Here is a 16034-nt window from a genome sequence, read left to right as displayed (position 1 = left end):
GAATAAATATTTAATTAGAATAAATATCAAAACATATCAACCTAATAAATTTTCTATTAATAAACAAATTAAGTTAATCTAAAATATGCATATTAAAACAAATAAAAGTCTTATTAATCATTATTAACTTTTAAAAATATATAATTATTACAATAAATTAAATTGTGTATTAAAAAAGATATATATGTTATTTTTGATTGGGTCCGGTAAAACTCAGGACCAGTACTGAACATATGGGAGGTCCTTTGCGAAACGTGGTGGAAGGTGAAGAGAACAAGGGAGAGTCAGTGATAGAGGGAGAAGAGGCTCAAAATTTGTCGGTCCAAAAATGAGTTTCAGAGGCTTCTGAAACCGTTCAGAATCCTAATTTTTTTACATATTTTGTCTTTTTTACTAACTAGAATTGAGTGCGAGTGTTTGATTTAACTTGTATTCAACATAAATTTATAAACTGTTAGTTTTATAAAAAATCTATTTATAATTTTATATTTTGTATCTTGCATATAAAATCAAATATATTATTTCATAATATTTAGATATATGTTAATGATCTTTTATTTGTACATAATATTATATTGTTTTTTATAAATTGATGTAATTTTATGTAATTGTATTACTCTTATATTAATCTATTATTTTTTGTTAATTTATTTTAAAATGAACCAACGTAATAAAAAATTGAATTTTTTATATTTGACTAAGTTAAATAAAGTAATATGATATTTTAATTTTTTTTATATAACATATACTAAAATATATATTTTAGTTTGTGTTTTATTTTCACCACTAAAAACAACAATTATTGTAATTAATTAATTTAAATTGATTTTAATATCTGTAAGTAAAAGAAAAATACAAAATAAAATACTTAATTTATTATAAACATACTAAATGTGTAATTAAAAATATTTAATCTGTTTTTATATTTTCAAACAATTATATTTATCTTATTATCTATGTTCTAAAGAGTACCAAAAGATATTACAATTTTGATAATATAGATTGCTACCGCCGTTTTCAAAGAAAAAAGACTGCTACCGCCTACCGATGAATCGATCATTCATATTACACTATCCTAATCAAAAGCTGGAGGTACACACAAAATTTGTGTCACACACTTATATAATTAGCCTTTAAAATATCTTAAAACATTTATTTTTGTCAAAGAAATCCAACCATTTGACTAATTCCTATTACACTATCCTAATCAAAAGCTGGAGGTACACAAGTGTAACCTTGTTGGCTTGCCACATGTTGAACCTCATGCATACAATAACACCCACACGTATGAAAGCATGATCTATTTCTCTTTGCAATAACTCTGTTTGTTTGATTGCTTAGGAAAATTTGGAGAGGGAGATTAAATAACTGTATTAAAATGGAGAAGGCAGTTCACTCATCTACTACTCCTGGACCGAAGGTTCCAGGGGAGGCAACGAAAACAGGCACCTCCATAGTTGACACCGCCACCTCCGCCGTGCAAAGTTTTGCTCCGGTTAACCAAATCCACCAACATCTCTGCGCGTACGTAAACCATGTCAATCTCTATCAGTTATACTTTGTTTACTCTTTATTTGACTGTATTTCTCAATTTGAAAGCAAAACAACGTGTGATTGCATGTTATTTTATCATATGTTTTTTTTTTCAAAAAAGAAACATATGATTGCATATGCTGTTTCTAAGTTGTCTCTATATTGTGTTACCATGGATCTTTTTTATTTTGAGAAAGACCATGAATCTAATTAGTAATTTGTTTGATCTCAACAACAAAATTGTCCGACCTTTTCTTCTTCTTTGAAACAAGTTGGGGAAACAAATGTATGTAAATAAGCATCAATCTTAACTAATACTAAAATTGGCAAAAAGAAATAATATCATAACAAACTTATTAAAAATGATATCTATTTGTCAAATATTTATTTAATAAAACAGATGAGTATGTGGATGTCCTGAGTATGTTGTGAATTCTGGTTTTGGAATTGGTTCGGTCGAGTTCTTGAGTTTCGATGGCACAAATCTCTCACTGTAAAAGGTTTGATTCGTTTTCCGTTTGAAAATACTATTTTAGCTAGTTGTTATACATACTAGGCCGTGTTGGCAGGTTCCATTTCTATGCTTACGACATGACACGACAAGTGGAGGCTCACCATTTCTGCAGTCACGTGAACGAAGAGATGCGTCAATGTCTGATCTACGACGGTCCGGATGCAAACGCTCGTCTGATCGGATTGGAGTACATCGTAACAGAGAAATTGTTCATGACTTTGCCTGACGAAGAGAAGAAACTTTGGCACACGCACGAGTGGGAAGTGAAAGGAGGGTTCTTGTTCATGCCTGGTGTTCCTGGTCCCATTCAGCGTCAAGATCTTGACAAAGTCGCCAAGACTTATGGAAAAGTTTTCCATTTTTGGCAAGTTGATTTGGGCCATGATCTTCCCATTGGCTTACCTAATGTCATGATGGCCGTTACCCGCGATGGCCAACTTTTCCACGAGATGATTCAGGGTAAGAAGTCCTTAGATGAATTGAACTTATATCATTTCATATTTTCCAATTTGAGAATCATAAAAGTTTACGGTTTACTATGTTATTGTACATCTAAATTTATAGGCGTCTATACCTGTTAGTAAAAATGGCATTGATATAGATATTAGGCTGAATGTTGTATAGGTCATTAGAAGCCTATGACGATAAAGTGGTTGAGACCTTGAGGGTATTGATAAAGAAACGATGTAGACCGGTTTATGGCTATTAGGGGCATTGATATGGCAAAATATAGTTAGGGCGGTTGGTAGCTTATGATTTGGATTTGGAATATTTAATTATGGATGCAGAGACAGAAAAGCGGTTTGGGGTATCGATCGAGGGAGAGAGGGAGGCCAGGGCGTACATGTCAGGGCCAGAGCTCGGGATCCATCCATTGGCGAATGGAGGAGGTAAAGGGCTAAAACTAGAGTTGCGAGAGGTCGATATCAAGTCGGTTGAGTCTGTCGCAGAAGCCGTTGTCTGAGTTTAGTTAGACCTTTAATGTCAAATAATGCCATAAATCAAGCAACTTATGTTTTGGATAACAGTCATAAGACTTATAGTTTGTCTTTTTTAATATACTAGGTGATTTTCCCGTGCTCATGCACGGATACAAATATTTATAAATTAAATATGTTACAATAGTTGATTATTATTTAATTTTAATTTTGAATTAATTTATAATTTGTATGCATAATTTATACTAATAATATTATATTATTTTAATCAGACATATGATTTTAAATAAGTTATCATTTGTGTATATTGGATTGCATCAATCAATTTCTCTAAATTCAACTAATATTTTTATTTTAAATATATGAAAATTATGATTATTTGCTTTTACTTTGGTTGTTATCTTAGATATGTAAATATATTTGAGGAAAATTATGTATAACTTAAGATATATTGTGCTTAGAATGAAGTAAAAATAAACTAAATATTTGATTCTAAATTACAAAAATTAAACTATATGTTGATTTTTAAAATAAAATATTAGAAAGTAAAACGATAATCAATTGGAAGTTACTTACATAAGTAATTAATACTTTTTGGAAGCTCATGAACACATATCAATATTTACAATAACTAAAATATTTGAATAATTTTATGTCTTATATATATATTAAATGGTAAACTGATATTTATGCAAATAATCCTAAAAATGAGAATTCAGATTTGCGTTGGTATTTTGATTATGGTTATATTAACTGTGACAAACATAAAACATAAAATTTAATATTAAAAACATTTTTAATAATGATAATATATAATATATCTACCTTGTTAAATTATATAGTGTTATGTTAATTTAAAATATTTTAATTATTTGATCAAAAGTTAATTTTACTTTATTTTTAATATCTCTTTAAAATAAAAAGTTTAATTTTTTGTGATTGTATTTTAGAAATCATATTATATAAGTAAAATATAATTTATAGATTACGAAATCACATTATATACAAATATATATTTTCATCTAAGAAAATATAGATATAAATAAATATTTTATTACTTCAAAAGTATATTTTATATTATTTAAAATAGTCTTAAATGGAATATTTCTATTTTGTGAAATTTCCTTTTTTTAATGAAATCATATTATATAAATATATATTTTCGTTTTTTAAATTTTTTAAAAAAACTTTATAAATGTTTCCTTTTTATTATATATGTTATTTGGAAAAATTTAAAAGGAAACTAAATAAAAATTTCAATAATAGTATCTAAATGTAATTTTTTTTAATTTATTAAGGGTATCAGCGTAATCAACCATAGTGAGAGTTAACGTGAGCGCGACACATAGGAAACTGACTTCTCAAATAATATTATAGAGATTTTGGATCTTAAATATTTATAAGTAGTAACAAAATAAGAAATAACATCTTGTTAGTAATTGTGATTTGGTGGCAAACATTTAATAGAAAATTGATATACTATATATAAGTTATATTAATATGATTTTGTGGATCTTGATTATTTATATATTAGTAACAAAATAAGAAATGGTATCTTAGTAGTCACATTATTTGGTGACAAACAGTTAATAGGAAAGTATAGTATTGTCTAATAATAAAAGGGCAAATCTCTAAAATAGCATTTTTTAAGTTTTTATCACAAAAATAAAATAAGTAAAATAGCACATTTTTGTTTTGAAAATTTTTATTTTTACAAATTGAATAAATTTCTAAAATTTCATCCCTTAACTCTAAATCCTAAGTCTTAGATTAATTAATTCAATGGTTATAAATGCATATTTATCCTTTAATAAAAAAAAATTTGGTCATTTTCTTCTTTGTGACAAAAATTTAGTTTTGTGCTATTTTTGTCTTTTTCTCAATAATAAACCATACACCATTTGATCACATACTAAATTTTGGAAAAAAACAAATATAAGCACCTTACGAATGCATTCTTGATTTTTTAAAAAAAATCAACTATATGAAACAAAATGAGAAAAAGATAAAAACAGCACCAAACCAATTTTTTGTTACAAAAATAGTATCACAAGGAAGAAAATGACCAAAAGAAATTTTATTAGAGGGTAAATATGCATTTATAACCTTTGGATTAATTAATCTAAGAACTACGGTTTAGAGTTAAGAGGTGGAGTTCTATGAATATGTTCAAATTTTTAAAAATAAAAAATAAATATTAAAATTTTCAAAACAAAAATATGATATTTTTATCATTTTATTTTTTAAATGCTATTTTGTGATAAAAAATTAAAAGTGATATTTTAGAGATTTGCCTAAACAAAATAGTATATTTGATATACGAAATAAGACTTTTGTCACGCAATCAAAATTTATTTAATAATATATCATTTGCGTGTACTCTCACTTTTTTTCTTCTCACTTTTTTTCTTCTCTTAATTCGACATGGATCGTAAAACCAAGAAGAACACAAACATTCACAACAAAGATGATGAATAACCAGCACTACCTCTGAATCAGATCAAAATAATCTCATCCTCATCACCACCACCACTACCTCTGAATCAGATCAACTCCACCGTCAAAAACACTCCAGAGAAGATTCTTGTCTTGGCCAGTACGTATATATCCACAACTTTACCTTCTCGATTCAACATCGACATACTCCAAGATTGCGAGGGGTTTTCAAGACCAACCGACAAGATCAGTATGTGTAAGTACGCGTCGTGGACTTGGGATTCGGACCTCAGATCAGTGAGCTTAACGGTGACGGAGTTTACTCTACGAGCTGGTAAGCGACTAACCAGTTCATGCTTGAAGTGATTTTTCACGAAAAGATGAAGAGGTACGAGTGCTTGACGAAAAACTCGTTGCTGGCTTCGGCTATTTACGTACCTTATTAAGCGGGTCTCGACGTCCGGAGAAATCTACGGCGGAAGGAACTGTTTAAATGGCTCAAAAAGCAACCCCATTGGAAAGGTACGCACAAATAAAAATAAGTTAATTGCAAGTATTGCTATGTTACTTTGATTTAATCAATGAGTTTTTGTTATTTTCAGGTTGATTTGTAGGTCCAGAAAACAATAAAATTTTGTTATTTCATATTTAATATATTAAAGAAAAAATATCTGTCAAAAAGAAAGTTTTTTAATATTTTTAACCCATCACTAGAATATTAAATTCTAAGAGCATCTTCAAATACACTATATAATTTCAAATATAGATTTTTTTTGTTTTCCAAAGAAAAACTTCAAATTAAAAGTTTTAAAACTTAAAACTTCAAATTTGAAATTTCATCTTTTTATTTGCATTTTGGTCCTACAATTACACATTCTATTTATTGATTCTTAAATATTTTCTCATTTTTCATTTTAATCTTTAAAAAATTTTATATCTCATAAATCTCAGACTAATTTTTATAAATTTAAGCTTTACACATAAAATTAAATAAAATATTTTAAAACAAGCTTTATATTATTTTAAAAGTAAAATCAAACAATAAGAATATTACAAAACAAACTTAATATAAAACTCTTTTAAAAGATACATAAAGACATAATTATTATAAAAAAATTAAATATAACAACAACACTAATAATCAACAATTTTTACTTCGTAATCTACAAATTAAAAATAAAAAAGTCATTTTTTACTTCAAAATGTACTAGTTTATCACATATGAGAGTGTTACATAAATAATTTTGTGGAATAATGTAGTTTTTGCTTGTAGTCTAACATTTAATTATGTATTTTATTTCTAGTTTTATATTTTAATATAAATTTTTATTAATTAATATTTCTGTAATATTTTTATATATGTGTTAGTTATTTATAAAAAAAAATTATGGATTTATATTAGTTGTGACAAATATAAGGACCATATTTTAAAATACAAATAATTTTGAAATTAGTTTTGAAGTTTTATTTTTGGAGAAAAACAATTTAAAACTTCAAATGTAGAGTTTGAAAAACTTCAAAATAGAAAATGTTTTTAGAGATGCTCTAAATCCAAAACATTAAACCTTAAATCCTAAACACTAAACCATAAATATTTGGTTAAACTGTAAATTCTTTGAAAAACCTAAACCTTTGAATAATTGTAAACCCTTAATCATAAATACTAAAACTTAATCGATTGTTATATTGAAAATCCAGGAGTGTGAGTTCAAGACCATTTCCTCATCACAGGTTAGATTTCAAGAGATTTCCGTCGTTTCCGGATGGAAAACCAACTTAATACTTTTACCAGTCAAATAACCTCTATTTCCTCACCATCGAATGATCTCTAACAAGCTATAATGAATTCGCTATTCCTTATCCAACCTACTTTTACCCAAATTCAGCCATTGAGATCTTCACATGGCAAGATAGGACCAAACTTGCAAACCGACCGATACTATTCTCATTCGCTAGAGCTCAAAGACCAAGCAGAAGCCAGAATGGTTTGGTTCACACTCAAGTTATCCAACAATGCAAGAGTTCTTTCAAGACTTGTAGGTTTTTTGAATGCGATGTTAAAGCTAACAAATGTGATGATCCGATCAGTTTGATGAAGCTTTTCGAGAGCTCTGTTTTTGTTTACAACCACCGGATAATTCATTAACCAGAAGATTGGTATATGATTCATTCTTGGCTGGTTGTATTCCGGTTTTCTTCAACCGAGGAAGCGCATACAAGCAATATGTATAGCACATACCAAACAATTCTAGGAAATACTCGTACATACCGGTTAAAAAGATAAAAATCGGGAGAAAGAATAAGATCGAAGATATATTACGTGAAATACCAAATGAAAAAATGGTGGGTATGAGAGAACATAATCAAATTGGTTCCAAAGATTGTGTACACTAAACCACATTGTCATATACCAAATGGAGAAACTCTTGAAGCTTTTGATGTTGCTGTGAAGGGAGTGATAAAGAAAACAAAAGGAACACGGAGAAAAATTTAAAGAAGAACATATATAATGTCATTAGACTCAAATTTCACTAAGAAATGGTAATACTAAATGTAATACATTTGTAAGAAATGCATTCTTCTTCTTGATAATTAGTTCATTAATGTGAAGAAGTTATATACTAATCAAATCTAAATTGAGATAGATAGATCTTTATAGTGGTCTTTCTCAAGATTCTACGGCCCGTTCCTGGAGATGTTGGTAAAAAACTTCAAGACTAGCATCTTCAAAACTGAGTTTCTTTTACAGAACATTCTGATATAACTGTAAAAGAAACTCAGTGTTATGACACTATGTTCGGCTTCATTAACATGTTTTTGTTGGGTTCGTGGAAACTAGAGTAACCAATAATTATTGACCCAATAGTTGACAAAAAAACTATTGACCCAATAAAACGTAAAAGCCCACCTTAAGAATTTTTTTTTTTGAGCAACTTTTGAAAAAAAAAAAAGAAAAAAAAATTATCTACTAGCGTGGCCAATATGCGCCAAAAATATATTTTGTTATTTTTTTTTTTTTTGATCAGAGGCTTTGTTCTTTCTTTCGTATAGCAGTTCCATAGTAACAAATTGAAATTATGCACCAATCTGTAGCTTATCATCAAGGTGGACAATGCGATATTCTGGTTGGTTTTTGGAAGTATTTGTGTTTTGATCTTTTTTGTCTTAATAATTAAGTTTTTCTGTTTAATTCTGATCGGATATTCAATTCAATTCGTACAAAAAAAATCAAAATAATATAAAACAATAATAACAGATCAAAACTTTATACAGTCTATTTTTATTTTTGTAACAAAGATAAAAATTTAATTAACTTTTTAAATTCTAATAAATAATATAAAATTTATACAACTTATATATAATTCTTTAGATATATGAATATAGTAAAACACATTGAATATATGTTTTTAAAAATATTCAATATGTTTTTAAAAATATTAGCATCTACGATTTACTTTTTTTTTTTACAAATATTACATATTAATATTTGTTATAATAATAAATTATAACAAAATCTATAAATATTTTATCCGATTCTAGTTTAGCATACGTAAGAAGAGGTGCTACGTGAGCAGCATGCAAAGAGAAGAGATGACAGATGTCAAACTCAGTTAATACGTGTTGTTCTCCCAAACATCATTGCGTGATCAAAACAAAATAAACAAAAAGACAAATTACAATCAAAATCAAATCGAGGCGATAAGGAAAAGCTGGAAACCCATCCATGATGATGATTCCGGGCGGTCTTTCATTGGTGAGATTGTAAACAACGAATCACATATTCACATAACCAAATAGATAATATAAAATTCAATTTAACGTCAAATGGTAAAACAGTATTTTTTTTACAATGTAGCACATCCATAATATCCTAGGATCATACAGTATCATATAACCAGACAATCAATTCATGATCTAATGGCTTAAGTATTCGTTCTGAAGTTTTAACATCATATAACCATTATGTAAAAAAGTTTATGAACATCTTTAATGTGCTAACATATCCTTTCAAAATTTAGGAAATTGCTTTTATTGTAGAATTGTCATAAAATTTATAGTTTATAAGAGTATCTTCGACCCATAACACTATTTTAGTGTCAAAAATTACACTATTTTGATATAATTTCAACACTAAAAAAGTTTAATTCCAACTACAACACCAAATTTAACACTAAAAGAAAATTTATAACATTATATGTATTTATATTTGTTATTTATTTATCTATGTATTCTATTAATAAAATAAATGAATATTATTTTAGTTGAATTAATAGTATTTTCGTGTGGTGAATAGCATCACATTAAATTTGGTGTAAAATTATAATATTGCACTAAAATGATATAGTTTTTAGTGTTAGGTTAGAAAATATTTTTATGTAAAAACCAGTATTTTGGAATTGGTTTGGATATAACCTAAAAAAACAGCTCGATCAGAATCAGCAGTGGAATCGGGATCAAATTCCTAATCTCTGAAAATGTCACATACTGTTGCGGAATTCGTGGTTCTTCTGATACCACTTGTAGAGTCAATCGTAACTCTAACAAGACTTCTTTGGGGATTCGTAACATCTCCTGGTCCCTTTGATCTTTCCCATTGATTCAATCCTTGTTCATGACACAAGAGTTTTTAACCCAGTTCGCGGCCGCAGCACACTACATCTGGGGTGGATCCAGGATCCACAACATCCACTATGAAGTATCGGAAAACACCTTCGATGTGGTTTACAAGATCATTACTCTCTCTGTTCCTGGGTATGCAAACCCTAGAAGAGTATAAAGAGATGATACAAGAGTACATGGCTAAGAGCTAAGACTAGAACAACATATCATCTCTAGCTTACTCTATCTCTCTAAGAGACGCCATGGAAGCTCCCTCTGGATGCTTGAGGCTGCTGCCTCCCAGAAGCTTGGCTTAGAGATCCCTGTCGTGATCTCTCCTTCATTGTATTGTCAGCACTTAACCTAATGGGCTTTATCGATTAGGCCCATAGGTTGTCCACGCGTAACTTGTGCAACTCGGCCCAGCCAATGAACAAGTTTGATGGGCTTGACCAAACCTCACAATCTCCACCTGTTTGGTCCAAGTCCATAACCCTTCCTTTGTGCTCGATACCTCTTGAAACTTGAGCAAATCTGCTCATCCTCTGCATCTCCATGTCTTCTCTTATCTCTTCTCACTTCTCTTAGCTCCATCTTGAGCTTAGCTTGAAGTCCTCTCATGATCTTCTTGAAACCTGCATAAGCTTACACTTATACACCACAACTGCTTAAGTAGATTAAACACGTAAATCCACTTAGCCCCATCAATGAAAATAGACATCATGCTTGATGAAGGGTATGTGACAATCCCATTGCCATTCTGAATTTCTATCACCTTCATCCATTGTCTTGAGTTGCTAACCCAGCTGCTACACTCCAAGTGTCAAGCTCAACTCCTCACTGACGTTGTGCTACTTCATATCTTGTTTCCCTCGTGAACTTATCAACAACACAACCTTGTTGTCAAAATCACGAACCTGTTCAAGTCTTGAACAGAAACCTGAACATCTTTCTGCAAGTTGATTTCCTCCTTAAACTTCCGATTCCACTCATGTGCACTGAGCCTTGAACCAGATATCATGAATTCTGTGCAGCTACCTTCGAACCATATATGCTTCAAATATAAAACAACATCTGATTCTCTACTTGTTTAAACACTCCAGCCTTGAACACGTTTTGTACCGCTGTTACTCTGAACAGGACCCGCCATCCAACCATCACTGCTGGACAGACCTTCGACACAACCTTGGTTCACCCTTTATGTTGTTAACAAATATTGCTACCACATAATCCTCCTTGAATCAACCGCAAACCCTTGAAGTCACTCATGCTCCATATCTCTGAAACAGTCTTTGACTTACCCTTGATGTTCTTGAACAGACTGCACTTGAGCATCACTTTGTACCGCTGCACAAGCAGGACACGCCGCCTAACACCACCTGATTAGGAAGACTTTCGACACAAATATCTTTGCTCCACCATCTGATCAACCTGTTCTGCAACTACAGAACCCCACTAACAGATTTAGACCCCACTGTTAGTTAAATGAACTGAGCTTCATACCATCTTCACCATGATACGCCTTGGCTCTCCTCACTAGCTGCCTGTGATATCTTATCTAGAATGCCTGATATCCCTCCTTTACTCAGCTGTGAATTAATTTCCTCAATATCCTTCTTGTACTGAGATGTCTCCAATGCCGAAACTTGTGCATCACCATCAACGACTTGAACACGCCTGCTAGTCATTGAACCTGCCATTAGCCAATGGACTTCCTTGAGGAAACTTCCTCTCTTCTATGATGCAACCATATATCCAGAACTACACTTGTTCTGTTCCCTTAAATGCAATCGGCTTTTCCTTGCATTTAGACTTTCATGAAGTTTCTTTCAGTTCCATGACTTGAGCTTAAGATGAACCTACTTGTGGAGAACAAGTCTTTCTCTTCCTGAGATGGACAAATTGTAAGACACTTCTCTGCAATCCCTGCAAATTGTAAGACACTTCCCTGCAATCCCTGCAATGTCTTCTAACAGTTTCTTACTTTGCTTCATCTCACCATTCTTCATCTTCACTGCTCAATATTTCAGTATCTCTTGATACTTACTTCCCTTCAGTTTAACCAAGCACTTCACCACGTTTCCTCTTGCATCATACTCGGCTCAGATTTCGTGGTCCTCTGTATCAACCTCACTGCAGTGTATTACTGATACATATGCCGATTTACTTGTCTCGCCTACAAGTTCCCTTATGTAAGACTCCTCTTACAAATCTTCTGATGATGCGCCTTGTACTTGTTAACTGATCCTGACACTCCTGGCCTTGACATTCTGAACATATCCACAAGCCCCTTATCATGGATATAACCTTTCCCCTTCAGCTCTTACTCCCTTGAGCTGACAAAGTTGCAAACCCAAAACTTCTACCTTTCAGCTGAACCAATCAAGACATCTTCTAAACCAGTGACTCACTCCACCTGGAATCAGATTATATATACCCCTGATGCATCAATCCTTATATAATCTCAGTGGCTCCACCTGAATCAAATAACCCTTTAGAAGTACCATGTCTCTGTAACTAAGTTTCTGCAACTGTTCAATGTTTCTGTCGGCCTTTGAACATATCTATCATCATCCATGCCTGTGATGCTCCTGAGATACTCCCTTTACAGCTTCTGTCGTGTCAAACTCGAACCCATGACGAGTTTCTCAAGCTGTAACTATACTCGAACCCTGACTTGTTCAAGCACAAAGTTCCGACCTGGTCAAATCTGCAAATTTCTCCTTTTGCCTTTGAGCTTCAATTCTTATCCGAGAGCTCCACCTTGACCACTGTGGTCGTGATTCCAAAACCGGCGTCCTTTACTTCTCCTCTGAGTTTATTCATCTGGAATTGCCGACTCAGACATCCATGACGATTCCTCTAAGGTATAACTCACACACGCTTCTCCTAGCTGTGGTAGCGACTTTCTACTTCTTGAACAAGTGTTGATGACTGTTGTCTTATACCCTTTATCCTCAGGATTACAACCTGTCGTAACAACCTGTTCAACCCGATTCCGCCTGCGCATTTTCCTCTGCCTTTGACCAGAATCTTCAAGCTAAGTCTAACCTTGAATCACCTTTTTATCTTTAGGTTTTCCCCGTCACTCACACGACTTCACTAAAGCTTCTGCATGTTGTTACCACAAATAGCCATTTGCTCCAACATACCCTTGTGTATGCTTTTACACACTTATCCCATACTCTAGTTTCTTCTTCGTGGAGGTACAACCTATTCCTGTCACACTGACTTGGTGACTTCTCTGGCTTTCTTTTACCAGCCAGAAAACCTTTCCTCTCATGCACCCACGAGCCTGACTTGTACTGACCCAAAACAGAATCACCTCTGTTTCGTCACATTGTTGTCACACGACAACCAACCTGTGCAGCTGCAAAATCCGTTGATCATCTTTCGCAAAGACATCCTGCATTCCTTGTGATCTCTGAAAACCTTCAGTCCCTGTGAGATTGATGACCTTTGATTCGTTCTCCTTTAAGCCTAGCTTTGACTGTGAGTTTGTATTCCCTTGAGATATCCTCCATCCCAGATGACTCAAATCAATCTCCAACACTCTGATCACGAACACGCCAACCTGTGCAGCTGTTATGCTGCAGCTTGCGCGAGTCTTCCCTTTCTTGCAAACAACCGCTGCATCCCTTGCAAGTCTCTCATCATGATTTCATAGACCTGAAACCATCACGTGCATTAGGATCTTCCACTGTGAACGTTTCTTCCTCTGTCTCTGACGTTGTCTTTGTCTACCACATACAAACGTCATATGCTTCTTCTCTGATGCTCAATATCCTTTAGCATCATCATTGGTTCGTTACTCCTGAAATAATCATGTGATTGTGACTACAAATCTACTGATTCTTCTTCTCTAGAATTTCCAGCTGATGTCGATGCTAATTTGAAGCTCTTGCAGAATCTGAATCACCATTGCCTCAAACCAGAAGCTTTTTGACTCAATCCTAACAAACCTCAATAGCCTGTAGACACCTAACTCCCCATCCTGAGAGTTTCCTTTGTAACAACCTGAATGAACATCTTTCCTTGAACATCTCTCTGAACCGCTGCTGTTGCCAAAAGAACCCGCCGTTTAGCTCAACCTGCTAAGAAGACTTTCGAAGCAAAGAATCTCTGCTCAACCTCTGCTCAAACAAATCATTACCTCTGCAACCGTGAAACCTTGTAGACCCATTTGTTTCCCCTCATATGCCTGAGAAGCCAAAACAAACTACTACTGAATCCCATGCAGAAAACCCGAAACACACTTGTTTCCATCCTAAATCAATCTCGATTTGACACCACCACCTGTTCAGCCGAACTCTGCCTTGAACAATTAATTCCTCGTTCTCGCAGATCCATCCCAGCAGAAAACTATGTGTTATGCCAAACACATATCTGCTTAGAAAACCACACTGCATTCCTTCTGAAATAGCAGCCTTGTAGTATCTTGTTCTCTGAACCTTTACCCAACTGTAGACTCTCATGATCACACATAGACGAACCCTGCATGAGTCGATCTCTTTCAAACCCTTCTGCAATGACTAAAGAATATCATCTGAACAGCCATGAAACACTCATATAATTCAAGGTTCTAAGGCGTCCCCTAGTTCCAAGAATTCCATGAGATACCGAGCTGAAATAACCCCATAGATTAGCACACTACCTGCGACTGATATACTATGTAGATATAACCCAAGAATACCGTGAAATCCCTCACTAAATCTTCAGACAATCCCATACTAAACCAGTGCGAAAACCCCTTGTGCTCCACTATGCTTTCAACTCCAATAACTTGCAGAATATGAAGAAATCTGAAACTCCAATGCATATAGTCACACACGCCTTGTGACTGTCACACACTCCTTGTGACTGTCACACACTCTTTGTGACTGCAGATCGAAGACAGCTCTGAAACCTCTGTTTCTTATGCTAACAGCCTGCCACCATCTCGACTTGTGAGTAACCTGAAACCCTTCTCACATAGTAGCAGATTCTTGCACCCCTGGAGAAATGTAGAGAACTCCTGATTTCATAAACTCGAAATCATCTCAACCGATTCAACTGACTTGTGAATTCTTCCTCCGTCAACTTGTGCAACTGCAGCGAAGAACGTCGAACAGTTTTCCTTCTTCTCTTGTAAACTGAAAAATCTCTTTCACATGATCTGATCTCGGTGTATTACTCTGATTAAGGTAAAACCACGTGACCACCAGCTTCATATGTCTCTCCTCCTAGAGACGTGGACTCCATGAATCAATGAGACTATGCTCTGATACCACTTGTTGCGGAATTCGTGGTTCTTCTGATACCACTTGTAGAGTCAATCGTAACTCTAACAAGACTTCCTTGGGGATTCGTAACATCCCCTGGTCCCTTTGATCTTTCCCATTGATTCAATCCTTGTTCATGACACAAGAGTTTTTAACCCAGTTTGCGGCCGCAACACACTACATCTGGGGTGGATCCAGGATCCACAACATCCACTATGAAGTATCGGAAAACACCTCCGATGTGGTTTACAAGATCATTACTCTCTCTGTTCCTGGGTATGCAAACCCTAGAGAGTATAAAGAGATAATACAAGAGTACATGGCTAAGAGCTAAGACTAGAACAACATATCATCTCTAGTTTACTCTATCTCTCTAAGAGACGCCATGGAAGCTCCCTCTGGATGCTTGAGGCTGCTGTCTCCCAGAAACTTGGCTTAGAGATCCCTGTCGTGATCTCTCCTTCATTGTATTGTCAGCACTTAACCTAATGGGCTTTATCGATTAGACCCATAGGTTGTCCACGCGTAACTTGTGCAACTCGGCCCAGCCAATGAACAAGTTTGATGGGTTTGACCAAACCTCACACATACGTTAAAATGGTGGGGCTCACTTCACGTGTGATGTGAAAGTAACTTAAAAGATGCGGAACCTCGAAGGTGCCTATGGCATGGGAAGCATTCACGTACACGGTACAGCCAAACACAACATCAAATTACTCCACACCAAAACATTATATAAACACACTTCCATCT

At 33.5% G+C, this 16034-nt stretch overlaps 1 protein-coding gene and 1 pseudogene across 2 annotated transcripts; both read left to right on the top strand.

The window, feature by feature from the left end:
• The first annotated feature begins 1324 nt into the window (after positions 1-1324).
• On the top strand, positions 1325-3108 carry LOC108852507 (oil body-associated protein 1B). 2 transcript variants are annotated; one of them, XM_057008739.1, is made up of 4 exons: positions 1386-1524; positions 1934-2033; positions 2103-2506; positions 2836-3108. In XM_057008739.1, exons 2-4 carry the CDS (start codon positions 2008-2010, stop codon positions 3009-3011), a joined length of 606 nt encoding a protein of 201 aa, XP_056864719.1. In that variant the 5' UTR covers positions 1386-1524; positions 1934-2007; the 3' UTR covers positions 3012-3108. The 2 variants fall into 2 exon arrangements, with proteins under 2 accessions (XP_018481515.1, XP_056864719.1); XM_018626013.2 differs by lacking the exon at positions 1934-2033 and having other exon boundaries at positions 1325-1524.
• Positions 3109-4533: 1425 nt separating this feature from the next.
• On the top strand, positions 4534-8100 carry LOC108850903 (probable xyloglucan galactosyltransferase GT15; annotated as a pseudogene).
• Positions 8101-16034: the final 7934 nt, after the last annotated feature.

This window comes from Raphanus sativus, chromosome 4 (assembly GCF_000801105.2).
Source record: "Raphanus sativus cultivar WK10039 chromosome 4, ASM80110v3, whole genome shotgun sequence".
Classification (NCBI taxonomy): Eukaryota; Viridiplantae; Streptophyta; class Magnoliopsida; order Brassicales; family Brassicaceae; genus Raphanus; species Raphanus sativus.
Note: the sequence above shows the minus strand (reverse complement) of the source record. Positions and strands in the feature narration are given on the sequence as shown.